This window comes from Lipotes vexillifer, unplaced genomic scaffold, assembly GCF_000442215.2.
Source record: "Lipotes vexillifer unplaced genomic scaffold, Lipotes_vexillifer_v1.1 scaffold528, whole genome shotgun sequence".
Lineage (NCBI taxonomy): Eukaryota > Metazoa > Chordata > Mammalia > Artiodactyla > Lipotidae > Lipotes > Lipotes vexillifer.
This window is the reverse complement of record NW_006794582.1, coordinates 2,011,026-2,024,683: the sequence shown is the minus strand read 5'-3', so window position 1 is coordinate 2,024,683 and position 13,658 is coordinate 2,011,026. Positions and strand designations below refer to the sequence as shown.

The window sequence follows — 13,658 nt, the reverse complement described above, 5'->3', positions numbered from 1 at the left end:
ATTGGAAGTCCAGAAAGAAACATTCACATTTTAATTCACACAATTAATGTAAAAATTTTAAAACACAGGTATAAATCTTCATGACCTTGGATTAGGCAATGGTTTCTTAGATGTAACACCAAAAGCACAAGCAACAAAAGAAAAAAATAAGTCGGAAGTCCTCAAAATTAACAGCTTTTGTGTTTGAAGGATATCAAGAAAAATTGAAAAGACAACCCACAGAATGAGAGAAAATGTTTGCAAATCATGTATCTGATAAGGGACTTGTATCTAGAATATGTGAAGAATTCCTACAACTCAATAATAAAAAGACAAATACCCCAATTAAAAAATGGGCAAAAGACTTGAGTAGATATTTCTCCAAAGAAGATATACGGATGGCCACTAAGCACATGGATAGATGCTCAACATCATTAGCCATCAGGGAAACGAAAGTCAAAACCACAGCAAGATACTACTTCACAGTCACTAGAATGACTATAATCGAAAAAGACAGTAACAAGTGTTGGTAGAGTGGAGAAATTGAAACCCTTGTACATTGCTGGTGGGAATGTAAAATAGTGCAGCCACTTTGGAAAGTAGTCTGGCAGTTCCTGAAAAAGTTAAACATAGAGTTACTATATGATCAGAGTAGCCATATGATACCACTCCTAGTATGTACCCAAGAGAAATGAAGACATATTGCCACACAAAAACTTTTACATGAATGTTTGTAGCAGCATTGTTTTTTTTTTTAAAGGAATTTTGCCTTTTTTTTTTTTTAATTTTATTTATTTATTTATGGCTGTGTTGGCTCTTCATTTCTGTGTGAGGGCTTTCTCTAGTTGCGGCAAGCGGGGGGCCATTCTTCATCGCGGTGCGCCGACCTCTCACTATCGCGGCCTCTCGTTGCAGAGCACAGGCTCCAGACGCGCAGGCTCAGTAATTGTGGCTCACGGGGCTAGTTGCTCTGCGGCATGTGGGATCCTCCCAGACCAGGGCTCGAACCTGTGTCCCCTGCATTGGCAGGCAGATTCTCAACCACCGCGCCACCAGGGAAGCCCCAGCAGCATTGTTTTTAATAGCCAAAATGTGGAAACAAGCCAAGCGCCCAACAATTGATGAATGGATAAATAAAATATATTCCATACAAAGGAATATTACTTGGTAGTAAAAAGGAATAAAGTACTATCTCATGTTACAACATGGATGAACCTGAAAATATGCTAAGTGAAAGAAGCCAGACACAAAAGGCCACATATTGTATGATTCTATTTATATAAAATGTCAGAATAGGGCTTCCCTGGTGGCTCAGTGGTTGAGAGTCAGCCTGCCGTTGCAGGGGACGTGGGTTCATGCCCCGTTGCGGGGAGATCCCACATGCCACGGAGTGGCTGGGCCCGTGAGCCATGGCCGCTGAGCCTGCGCGTCCAGAGCCTGTGCTCTGCAACGGGAGAGGCCACGACAGTGAGGCCCGCGTACCACAAAAAAAAAAAAAAAAAAAAAAAAAGTCAGAATAGACAAACCCATAGAGACAGTAGATTAGTGATTGCTTAGGGCAGGGGCTGGGGGGTGTGGAGGGAAAATGGGAAGTGACTGCTGAGGGGTGTGGGGTTTCTGTTTGGGGTGATAAAAATGTTCCCAAATTGTGATGGTTGCACAACCCTGTGAATATACTAAAAACCACTGAGTGGTACACTTTAAATGAGTGAATTTTATGTTATATGAGTTATACCTTAATGGAGATACATTCTATCATCTCATACACACACACACACACAGCATTCAGCCCTGGACTGATTTGGATGCCTCCTGTTTAGCTGCCCCTCCCCACCAGCCCCAGCTGGGTCCCAGGCTGCCCTCATCACCTACCATTGCTAGCCCTACTCACACACTTGTGCTTTCCTGCCCCACAGCACTTTGGGACAATCCTGTGCTTCCCTGGAGGGTGTCTGGGACTCCAGAGCCCTTTCTCAGGACTCCTCTAAGCACCAAGGGTTGGCAAAACCATGCTGAGGTACGTTTCAGACCTTGTGTCCTGGGTGGGCGTGGGCAGCAGGACCCCTGTGAAGAGGTCGTATGCCACTCCTTGATCCTGGGTCACGAACCCAGCTAGGCTCCACTAGTGACTCCCAGAGCTGGGAGAGTCAGCCCAGCACCCTTCGCCAACCCTTGGCCCTAGCCCCTTTCCGCCGGCTACCTGAAGATTTGGGGGCGGGGGTTAGGAAGGAAAGGAAAAGTGCCTCAAGGAACTAAGTGGAGTGTTTGGGGGAGAGGGCGTGTGAAGGAGAAGGAACAGTTGCCACGAGTCAGTAGGGGAAGAGGTGAGCCTCTCAGGGCCCCCCGTGCAAGAGCCCTCCCTTGCCCCCCTCTGCTGCTCGCAAGCACGGCGACTGGTCCTCTTACACAGGCTTTTATTCAGGAGTCAGGGGCTGCCTCCCTTAACTGGTCCGTGCCTGCCCCACCCATAGATCCCCTCTCAGATGGGGCTTGTCCTTCATCTGCCCCTCACGACACCCGCTGCCTGCTAAACAGGAAAGTTAGGGGACTGGATACACAGGGAGAACCCTTACCTTGCCTAGGCAGACAACCCAAGGCCAGGCAGCCAGGGACCTCCCCAGAGTCCTCACTCACCGCCCCCCGCCAGACTGACATGGGAGGAACAGGAGGGGTCCAGACACATGCAGTCAGTGGGCAGCAACCTGAGCTCGCAGTGGCCAGGCCCCATGCCCCCAAAGATGTCTGTGGATGAGGCACATGCCCTGCAGCCTTTCCCTTCCAGAGGGACTTCAGCCAAGAAACGTCTTGTTTGGCGGGCTGGGGACAGGGTTGGGGAGGTGGCAGGAGGACAGCTGACCTCTTCACCCTGGGAAGGCAGGAAGCACTCTTGGGAACAGCCCTAGACTCCAATGGCTCAAGGAAGAGGCCAGGGGACTGGAAGGGGCTGAGGGGTTCCTGGGAAGCCCTGAGATGATCTGTCCCTGGTAGAGCAGGACTGTGGCCACAGGACAGCTGGAGAGTGGGCACAGGCCACAGGAACACTGCTCAGAACAATCTGCATCTGGCTGAGGGGTGGACCTCCCCAAAGACAGAGGCATCCTGGGGCAGTGCCAAGGATTGTCCCTGTCGAGGCCTCCTGAGGGCACAAGGCCTCTGGCCTGGAGTCTGGCTGGGGTGAAGGGGGGCTGCTGGGCCACAGAGAGGACCTTCCAGGAAGCTGTGGTCTCTTATTGGAGAAAGACAATCCAGAGTGGGCATGAGGCTAGGGTCCCCCCCGTGAGGCCTTGCCTTTGAGTGGTGACCCCTTCAGAAGATTCCAGCCAGCACCAGGGGAGGCAGTAGCAGCAGTACCAGGAGGAGGCCCCAGCCGTGCCCAGGGCTCGAGTTCAACCCTGACTTGATGCCATGCTTTTCAGGGCCCTCTGCACCTGCAGGAAGGGAGAGGCTTCAGCCTGGAGACAGCTCTGCCTGACCTCCCACCCCCCCTACCAAGGCATGCACGTGGGGTCCAGCAGCCAGGGAGGAAGCTCCTACTCGGAGGGTGCATGCCCCGCCGTGCCTATATCATCTATACTAGAGGCAGGGTGCTGACATTCTGGAGCCAGGAGGGAAGATAGGATGGGCGCCACAGGACTTACCTGGCAAGGAGGACTGCAGGGCCAGGGTACGCCCACCCATGGCATTAGCGGTGGCAGAGGCACTGGGGGAGTTGGACAGGGACTTGTGTCCCTTGTGCTCCAGTGTGGCCTGCGGCTCACCTGGCTTGTCCTGCGCTGGAAAAACTGAGGCCAAGATCTCACTGGAATGAGGTGACTCGGCCTCAGCCTCGCCCTCCTCCTGGGTGTAGGGTAGCGGCTCCCATGTCCCCGTCAAGGACATCTTGGGCTGCAGAGAACTCTCTGGGCTCCTGGAGGGCATTCTTGTACTGCTGGCCTCTTTATCTGCTGATTTGGGGGTAGGATCATGGGTTGATTTGGGGAGGGTAGCCGGTCTCTCATCCAAGTAGAGTAGGCTGTGAGTTGCCAAAAAGGAAGGGACCTCAGTTGCTAAGGAAGGTGGAGCCTCTGTTGCCATGGAAGGGGAGTCTTCCGTTACTAAGGAAGATGGGGCCTTGGTTTCTACAGCAGGTAGAGCGTTTGTTGCCAGGGAGCCTGAGACCTCTGTTACCAAGAAGGATGGAGTTTCCGTTGCTAAGGAAGAAGTGATACCCTCTTTCCTAGAGCCTGAGGCTTCTGTTGCCAGGGAAGATGGGGCCTCAGTTACTAGGTAAGGCAAATCCTGAGCCTCTTCCGGGCCTCTGTTGGGTTCTGATAAGAGAGACAAGGCCTGGCATTAGTGCTGCAAGCAGGACCCCGCATCCCTCACCCCACCGCAATCAAGGTGAGGTGATCAAAAGTCCTACGAAGACACACAAACACACATGCACACACCCTGTCCAGCGAATATGTCCCTCATTGATAATACATGTTATTTCTTGTGACTGACAGTTGCCTCTCCATCCACCTCCTTGTCCAAGTCTTCCCCTCTCTACACACGCACTTCCACTTTTTCAGGGGATTTCTCCCGCTGGATTCCTGTTCCTAAAACACCCATCGCATTGCAGGCCTGGCCTTTGGAGTCCCTCTGACCACCCATCTGGCCACGCCCCCCACCTCCACCCCCGCCCCCCCTGTGCTCAGGAGCCCCCAACTCTCCTCTACCCTCTGCTTGGAGGGCAGAAAGCTGTTCACTCGGAATGCCAGGGTGCCAAAGTGGTGCGCAAGGAGGGCAAAGCAGGTAAAGCGGGCTTGGGAATCCGGATGGGGTGGGGCCGCTGAGGGTTCCTCCCCTGGCCCACGCACCACTCTGGAGCCTTGGAAGACACCAGACCATCCAGTAGGCGTCCCCTGCCTCACCTGCCTCCCCCCACCCCACCCCACCCCGGACTCACCACACAGGGAGTTTTCGCAGTGGTAGCCCAAGGGACATTGGGAGCATGGAGTTCCCTCCTGGTAGGGCCTCTGCCCCTTCACGTTCCCCCTGCAGGAGGCGAGGAGGATGCTGGGGGGAGGGGGGTCCCTGCCAACCCCTGTCCCTATCCCTCATACACACACCTAGTCTGGAAGCGCTCCCTGGGTCTTACTTGCCATACACTAACTTGCTGGGCCAGTAAGAGCAGACTCCCATGGGTGCCCTCGCAGCTCCTCCAAGGGTATAGGGTATGGACCCCAGATTGGCCCCCTTCCTCCTTCTTAGACTGTGTCCAGCTCAGCCCTCCCCTTGGCTCTGCCCACCCCCTTCCCCCAGGGCTCCCCCCCCACTTACGGGGGCTCATAGTTGCAAACCAGCAAGTGGATATCGGTCTCCTCAACACCCTGAAGCTTCTCACAGAAGTGGGCACCACAGCCAATCCTCTCTGTCTTGGCCCAGACCACCTGAAGGAGGGAAAAACCCAACAGTTTAGCCTGCGCAAGATGGCTCCTAGCTAGTGTCTCTCTACATCAGCCTTCTATAAGTGAGGAGAGGAGGAAACCTATATGTAAGATCCAAGTCCCTGAGGACACACAGCTTCAGGACAAAACTCTGAAATTTGGGGGGAAATTTGTCCCAAGCAGCCTACTCTCCTCTACCAACCACACACACTATTTCACTAGGACTCTCTCCCTCTGAAAACCTTCCCCTTTGATAGACCCTCATGAATTCTTCCTGTGGGCTCCTTCTAGAGGCCCTTGCATTTTAAACAAGGGATATAACAAAGGAATGAATCTCAAATGGGAGAATCTTAAACATCAGCAACAAGCAAAGGCCAAGGAAGGGAACAGGAGGAGCCATTTTGGAAGTAAAACTTCCCCCCAAGTCACAAGTAAGCAGGGACCTGCCCTGCCATTTCTAAGTGTGGGTCTCCTAACTGGTAGAAGGCGTTCTGTCTTAAGTATAAACTTTAAAAAGTCAGAACAACCTTTGACCTCCACCCCCGCCCCCCCTGTGCTCAGGAGCCCCCAACTCTCCTCTACCCTCTGCTTGGAGGGCAGAAAGCTGTTCACTCGGAATGCCAGGGTGCCAAAGTGGTGCGCAAGGAGGGCAAAGCAGGTAAAGCGGGCTTGGGAATCCGGATGGGGTGGGGCCGCTGAGGGTTCCTCCCCTGGCCCACGCACCACTCTGGAGCCTTGGAAGACACCAGACCATCCAGTAGGCGTCCCCTGCCTCACCTGCCTCCCCCCACCCCACCCCACCCCGGACTCACCACACAGGGAGTTTTCGCAGTGGTAGCCCAAGGGACATTGGGAGCATGGAGTTCCCTCCTGGTAGGGCCTCTGCCCCTTCACGTTCCCCCTGCAGGAGGCGAGGAGGATGCTGGGGGGAGGGGGGTCCCTGCCAACCCCTGTCCCTATCCCTCATACACACACCTAGTCTGGAAGCGCTCCCTGGGTCTTACTTGCCATACACTAACTTGCTGGGCCAGTAAGAGCAGACTCCCATGGGTGCCCTCGCAGCTCCTCCAAGGGTATAGGGTATGGACCCCAGATTGGCCCCCTTCCTCCTTCTTAGACTGTGTCCAGCTCAGCCCTCCCCTTGGCTCTGCCCACCCCCTTCCCCCAGGGCTCCCCCCCCACTTACGGGGGCTCATAGTTGCAAACCAGCAAGTGGATATCGGTCTCCTCAACACCCTGAAGCTTCTCACAGAAGTGGGCACCACAGCCAATCCTCTCTGTCTTGGCCCAGACCACCTGAAGGAGGGAAAAACCCAACAGTTTAGCCTGCGCAAGATGGCTCCTAGCTAGTGTCTCTCTACATCAGCCTTCTATAAGTGAGGAGAGGAGGAAACCTATATGTAAGATCCAAGTCCCTGAGGACACACAGCTTCAGGACAAAACTCTGAAATTTGGGGGGAAATTTGTCCCAAGCAGCCTACTCTCCTCTACCAACCACACACACTATTTCACTAGGACTCTCTCCCTCTGAAAACCTTCCCCTTTGATAGACCCTCATGAATTCTTCCTGTGGGCTCCTTCTAGAGGCCCTTGCATTTTAAACAAGGGATATAACAAAGGAATGAATCTCAAATGGGAGAATCTTAAACATCAGCAACAAGCAAAGGCCAAGGAAGGGAACAGGAGGAGCCATTTTGGAAGTAAAACTTCCCCCCAAGTCACAAGTAAGCAGGGACCTGCCCTGCCATTTCTAAGTGTGGGTCTCCTAACTGGTAGAAGGCGTTCTGTCTTAAGTATAAACTTTAAAAAGTCAGAACAACCTTTGTGCCCTGCCATTGGCTAAGACAAGCCAATATAGCCTCCCTTTGCTATTTCTAGGCCCAGTCTGCCCAGGAGTCACTCAAACTGAGGCCCGTTTTTTGTTGTGAGATCTGGCTCTTGCTGTTAATTCTGCACAACTCCCCAGGATTGGGGTCTTGGTGCTTGAATCAGCTGAGAGTTCCCGAGGGACCACTGTCGAGCATCTCCCAGGCAGAAATGACCCCAGAATGCACATGCACTCAGCCTTAGAGAACACAGGGGTGGAGATGGGGCAGCCCGACTCCTGCTGGGCACTGACAGCAATTCCTACAGGAGGATATATGTACGGGGAGTGTGAGAGGTGGCAGGGAACAGAGAGAAGGGGGCAGGGAGGGCTGGGGCCTCACAACTTCCTGATCTGGGTGGGTGATGTTAGGATTTCCTTCTCTAAAGATCAGCACTAAAAATACCACCCAAAGAAACACTGGAAAATGGAATTGGTGGATATGGGTGGGAAGATGGTTGGTTCATTTCCTTTTTTTTTTTTTTTAATTTGTCATGTTATTGTTTGAACAACAAATAAGCATTGGGAGGACACACAAAAAAAGAATTCAATAACACTAATGTTAATTCCCCTACACACACCCCTATGCCCCTTGTCTGCAAACTCAAACTTTCAAAATGCAGTAAAACCCTGATGTAGCAAAGAGTGACTGCAAGAGGCAGGAAATGCTCTCAGAAGGCTCTCTGAAACGTTCACTTGGTGACAGCTTGCTCTCTTATTTTGCGTGTAGTTTTTCAAGGCAGAAGAAAAATTGTGTATTTGCTTTATCAGTCCCTGGCAGATTAGAAGCAGCAACTTAGACACGCTGAGAAATAAGAGGGACAGTGAGAGAGAGAAGACCGAAGGCGGGGGAGTGGGGGGGAAGCCCTTCACTGCTGGGGCAAACAGCCGTGTGTAACCTCGGCCAGAGGACAAGACTGCTTAGAGCTCGATCAGGATCGCCTAGCACAGTAGCTACCCTCCAGGAAAAAGGCTCTGCGACACCTAATTCAGGTCTCTTCAGGACCCAGGAGGCCGAGAGGGGCCGCCTAGGTTTTCAGAAGATTGTGGTCTTTAAAGAGACAACTGAAAATAGTTTCGACAGTCTGAGAAGCAGACTTCGTTGGGGGCCTGGACAACACATGAATTGCTGTGGAGAGATGACTTTTATGAAGGATGCAAGCGGGGCTTACGGACTCCCGGGCTCTGAAGGGAGAGGTGGCCCCGCCCGGCCCTTCCCGGCCCCGCCCATTGCCCTGTGGCCCCGCCCGCCCGTCCAGCTTCGCACCTGCGTGTAGTGGCCGCACATCTGGCCTGTGGCGCAGGTGGCGGCGCTGAGGTTGTAGTGCTCGCGCTCGTGGTGCCACTCCTCCATGGCCAGCGGCACGTCCAGGCCCTCGTCCGTGATGGCGAACAGGTTCTCGCCGCGACGCCCGCGCTCCTTGTTGTGGCCCCACACGCACTGCTGCGCATAGGCCTTGGCGAAGGCGGCCAGCTCCTCGTCCCACCTCTGCGGGTCAGGTTGCAAGGGGGAGGTGAGGACGACTCGGGCTCAGTGGAGGCGGGAAAGGAGGGTGGGAGAGGGAGGTAAGGATGTCCAAATTGGGTGAGGAACAGAAAAGAAGGTGGAGGGTGTTCTGGGGGGCCTCTGGAGGCCGAAGACCCGCCCCTCCTTGCAGGGTGACTCGTGGACATGATCTGGAACACAGCTGTGCTGGTGGGGAGCTTCTGTGGGGAGGTGGGAGGGTGCCATCCCAGGCCATGGAGTTAGGCAAACTTGGGGCCATTCACCAGCTGTGTGGTTTTAGACAGATTGCCTAACTTTCTGAGCTCTCATAGGACTTTGGGAAGAAAAAATGAGATGATGTTTTTGATAATGGGATTATTGATTAATACTAATATCATTCTATTTGCAAGGTGGGTGGTGATGCCCCTGCCAGGGCTGCCTGAACTGTTGTGAAGCACAGACGATGTCCAGTGAGATGTTCCGGGGCTGGGTTGTTTATTCAGCCATTCCACTCCCTCTACCCACCCACCAGAAATCTTACTTGAGGGGCCAGCACCCCCTTTAACCTCCCACTCTCCCCTTGGGATAGCCCAGCCTCTACGGCTTTACCAGCTCTGGGCTTCCCTCCCAGTTGCTCTCTTGTCAACCGGACAACCCCTTTCCCCAAGAAAGTTAAGTGTGTGTGTGTGACCCTCGCTGAGAGGCCTATTTTCAGAGCCTTTGGTGGCCCAAAGAGCTGTCAGGTCCCAAAGGCAGTGTTCTCCAGCGAGGACCTCAGGTGAGAGTGTGGGAGGGGGCATTTCAGGTTAGAGGGCCTCTGAGGTTCTGTGTCCCAGGCTGGAAGGATGGGCCCAGTGTGGGTGGGAAGACAGATTAACAAGGCATCTGACCAAGGGATTGAGGAAGGAGGCCTGGATCCCATTAAACTGTCCTTGGCCTCTCCTAGAAATGGATGGCCTGGCAGCAACTCTTGCTCCACCCTCTGGGGGCCTGCCAGCTGTGGGAGCCAGACAGCCCATAAAGTACCAAGAGCTTGGGTGACCCTGAGGGGAGGGGGCTGTGTGGCCACACCCACCCCCCTCCCAGGGTTCTCAGGAGCAGCTGCCTGGGGTGCAGATGGGAGCATTGGGCTGGGATAGTAAAATGCTGTAAACTCAGGTGAATCCCTTTCCCTCTGTGGGCATTTTTTTTTTTTTTTTTTTTTTTTTTTTTTTTTAGAATTACATCTTGACTTCGTTGTAGCATTTTTAACGTATTAATTGGTATATTTTTCTTAGTGTGTGTTCTGGTTATGGTACTGCACATACCCAGGTCTGCTGATGCATTAATGTTCTTCCACTTTAGGATCTTCTGTTCTCCAAACCTTAAACTATAACCATGTTAAGTATTTCCTCTAGATATACTGAACACCAAGTCCAATGGTGTTGTAGTTTTTGTTTCAACGGACCAGGGCACGAACCCGTGTCCCCTGCATCGGCAGGCGGACTCTCAACCACCGCGCCACCAGGGAAGCCCCCCTCTGTGGGCATTTTTGTCCCAAGTCACTGGTCCCTGAGGCTCTCTCAAACTGGTAGTAGTGGAGGATAGGGAGCGGGAAAGGGGCAGGGTGCTGGGGACCAGGCTCAGGGTGTCTGGGATGACCTTCGGGGCTCCAGACTAGACTGTAAGCTCCTTCAGCATGTCTGGCGCAGTGCTGGCCCAGAGCAGGTGCTCAACAGACATTTCTCAACTGTTGATGACTGAGACACAGCCCAGCTTAAAGCAGTCTCTCCTACAGAGCTTGGCTGTAATTTCCATCCTGACTGGATGCCTGGAATCCCACCATTAGAGAGTCATTCCTGTGAGTCTTAAGGCTTCTCAGTTGTCCAGAGACCCCTGTGGAGGTTCAAGAGTCAAGGTACCCACCCTCACTGGCCACTTGGTCACCATCTGAAAGCAAGTCCATTCATTCATCCACTCACTCATTCATTCAACAGTCCTGAGCACTATGCCAGCCCTGGGGTGACAGCAAGGACTAAGAAGCCCAAGTTCCCAGTGTCATAAACTGTTAATTGGGCCACCATGTGGTAACTGACAGATATGCGATGGGTAGTATAGGGGCACCAAAAGAGGGCCATTTAGTGCAACCTGCGGATGGAGAAGGAGACATTAAGCTAAGTGTTAAAAGATGAGGCATTGGCCAGATGGAGAGGGGAAAGGCATCCTGAACAGAGGGCAAACATGAATAAAGGCATGGAGATGGGAAACGTTTTGGTGGGGGAAAGATAAGCTGCTCGGGTTACTCAAGGAGAAAGTGTGAAGGAGAGGAGGCTGGAGAGGTAGACAAGGCCAGACACATAGAGTTGGGCTTCTCAGGAGCTGGAGGTTTATCTGGAGGCAGCAGGGAGCCAATGGGAGCCATGGAAGGGTTTTGAAAAGGGTCAGGCCAGTGTGTTGGATCATTCATTCTGGTAGTAGAAGCCAGAGGCTGAGGAAGCAGGTAGAGGCTGTTCTAGAATTCCGTGGGAAAAGAAAGACTGAACCAGGGTTGTGTCAAAGAGATGGTGGAGGGGTGGGGCGGAGATAGGATTCAAGAAAAGTTGAACCTTCTGGGAGGTAAAAGTGGTGATGATTAGACTTGGAGGCTGAGGGAGAGAGAAGAATCTGTGATAACCCCCACCTGCCTCACCCTGGATCCATTCCCTCTTTTGTTATCAAATACTTATTGTGCACTTACTGTGTGCCAGGCCCTGTTCTAAATGCTTTACACATAGTCACTCATTTCATCCTTTCAACCACTCTACAAGAGAGTTATTATAGTGTTATCATCCCCGATTTACAGTTGGGGCACAGAGAGGTTAAGTAACTTGGCTGAGGTCACATAGCTAATAAATGGCAAAGTCAAGATTTGAACCCAGGCCATCTGACTCCAGAGTCTCTGTATTTACCACTGCTGAAGCCGAGCCTAAGCCTTGTCCCAAATTTATCCTGGTGTCCCAGTCCAGCCTTATCTCCCCCTCCTCAGATCACTTCCCACCAGGCAGCAGCATATCCCATCAATATCTGAACTGCTTCCTAGAATGTTGCCCCACTCCTGAGCTCCATCTCTGTCTACAAAGCAGCTTGCAGCCTGTGTAGCCCCCAGCCTCGGCCAGCAAGACTCTAGGGCATCAGGGACCTACAGATGGGGAAACTGAGGCCCAACAATGTGTTCCAGGCCTCAACTGGGGAACTGTTGGCAGAGCTGGTAACAGAATTGGGAGCTCCTAGTTTGTTGTCTGCAATTCCTGGTTGCCAAGGCCGACAGGGCTGTGAAGGGCGGTGCTGTGTGCATCTGTGGAGCCCTTCCTAGATCTTTTTCATAGGTCATCCTGTCTGACCCTCAGGGCAGGGACTGCCCGCACCATGTGATCAGGAAACAGACGCCTTTCAAGGTAAAGAGTCCACCCAGAGTCACTTCAGCCGATTGCACAGAGCTGTTAGAACTCTGGTCTTGGATGCCTGGTGCAACCTTGCTCTCAGGCACCAGCTAGGGGGTCCCTGGACACTGCCCTCACCTAAGGGTGACTGGAGAAGAAGGGCCAGTGTAGCCCTCAGGGAGGGCAGGAAGGGGGTGAATTTCTCACTTTATCTCTTTCATGTAAATATACCCTACTATACTAAAAATATATGCATGTATATTTTCTTAGATTTCATTTTCCCCCATTTAATATTATATCTGTGAGATTCTGTCCATGTTGATATTTATGTAGCTCTAATTATGACATCATTTTACAGATGGGAAACTGAGGGTCCTTACTAGGTTAAGGGACTCGCCCCAAATCACAGGCCTTGTGAGTGGTCGAGACAGATTTTGATCTGTGTGATTCAGAGCCCTGTCTACTTCTGGTTCCTGTTCTCACCCCACCTCCTTAGTACATCCCTCCTACCCTGGGTGCTGGGGCTCATCCTGCTGCCCTATTTTTTCTTCTCATCTCCTTGGGCGGTATCTGAAAGATCGTTTCAACAAGGTGTTAGGAACTTCCTGTGTTCCCCCTCCCAGGGGCACATGCATTTTAGGAAGTGCTGGGAAGGGGTCATTGGATCAGGGAGCAGGGCTTTCAGGCCTGGCTCTACCAGCTATGGCACATGCAAGCCCCTGAGGGACCAGCAAGTCCCTCTGAGCCTCAGTTTCCTCATCTGTATAATGAGGCTGCTTATGGGGGCCTGTGAATTCTACAATGTCAGGGACTCTGTTCCTGCCAGAGAGATGAATCCCTGAGATAGCTTCCACTCATGCCGTGAAAGGGGTTGGTGGGGGCCCTGGCCACACTTACCATTTGCAGCATGTTGGCGGCCGGCGGGGACACCTGGGCTCGGTAGAGATTGTGCAGCTCCACCATCACGTGTTTTTCATCATCACTGAGGGCTCCGGCGGGGCCCGTGGCAGCCCCCAGCAGTAGCAGCGGCAGCAGCAGAAGGGCCAGGAGGCTGCGGAAGTTGTGCATGTTGGCCAGTCCTCTCTGCCTCTCCCGTTCAGGGGTCTGGCAGCTGGAGTTAAAGTCCTTCCCACACAAGCACCACCCTGGCTGGGGCGGGCGGGAGGGGCTGTGTCTGGTGGCCTGGCCCAGTTGAAACAATGTCTCGGGGAGGGCTGGGTGCTTGGGTCCCGACCAGAGTTGAGTCCACTCCCAGCATTTATCTCCCCTCAGAGTCCTTGGCTAAAGCCTCCTTTCGCTTGGTAACAGGGGCTCAGGCCAAGAGCTGTGTGAGTTCTGCAGTCCCTCCTGAGTTGTGGACAGGTCTCCAGGGGCAAAATCACAGTAACCTCTGCAACGACTGATTGCACCCCACGTCACACCCACTGGGTGCTGAGGACAGGTAACAAGAAGGGAGTCACATGGATCCTACCCCCAGAGGACTGGGCAAGGTGAGGAAGCAACAGGCGGCGTGTGGCAGG

At 53.0% G+C, this 13,658-nt stretch overlaps 1 protein-coding gene across 2 annotated transcripts; it reads right to left on the bottom strand.

Moving 5' to 3' along the window:
* Positions 1 to 333: 333 nt before the first annotated feature.
* Positions 334 to 13,285, bottom strand: PI16 (peptidase inhibitor 16). 2 transcript variants are annotated; one of them, XM_007467281.1, is made up of 7 exons: positions 13,036 to 13,285; positions 8,522 to 8,743; positions 6,577 to 6,686; positions 6,203 to 6,291; positions 3,618 to 4,286; positions 3,268 to 3,407; positions 334 to 593 (listed from the first exon to the last, which is right to left on the bottom strand). In XM_007467281.1, the coding sequence occupies exons 1-6, from the start codon at positions 13,204 to 13,206 to the stop codon at positions 3,286 to 3,288; spliced, it is 1,383 nt and encodes a 460-aa protein (XP_007467343.1). In that variant the 5' UTR covers positions 13,207 to 13,285; the 3' UTR covers positions 334 to 593; positions 3,268 to 3,285. The 2 variants fall into 2 exon arrangements, with proteins under 2 accessions (XP_007467343.1, XP_007467342.1); XM_007467280.1 differs by lacking the exon at positions 334 to 593 and having other exon boundaries at positions 2,383 to 3,407.
* Positions 13,286 to 13,658: the final 373 nt, after the last annotated feature.

Excerpts from the sequence above, each read along its gene's own strand:
- PI16 (XM_007467281.1), bottom strand. The coding sequence starts at position 13,206 with ATGCACAACTTCCGCAGCCTCCTGGCCCTTCTGCTGCTGCCGCTGCTA. Across the intron at positions 8,744-13,035 it reads CCGCCAACATGCTGCAAATG|AGGTGGGACGAGGAGCTGGC; the intron begins GTAAGTGTGGCC and ends CCTGACCCGCAG. Across the intron at positions 4,287-6,202 it reads CTGCGAAAACTCCCTGTGTG|AACCCAACAGAGGCCCGGAA; the intron begins GTGAGTCCGGGG and ends CTCTCTTATCAG.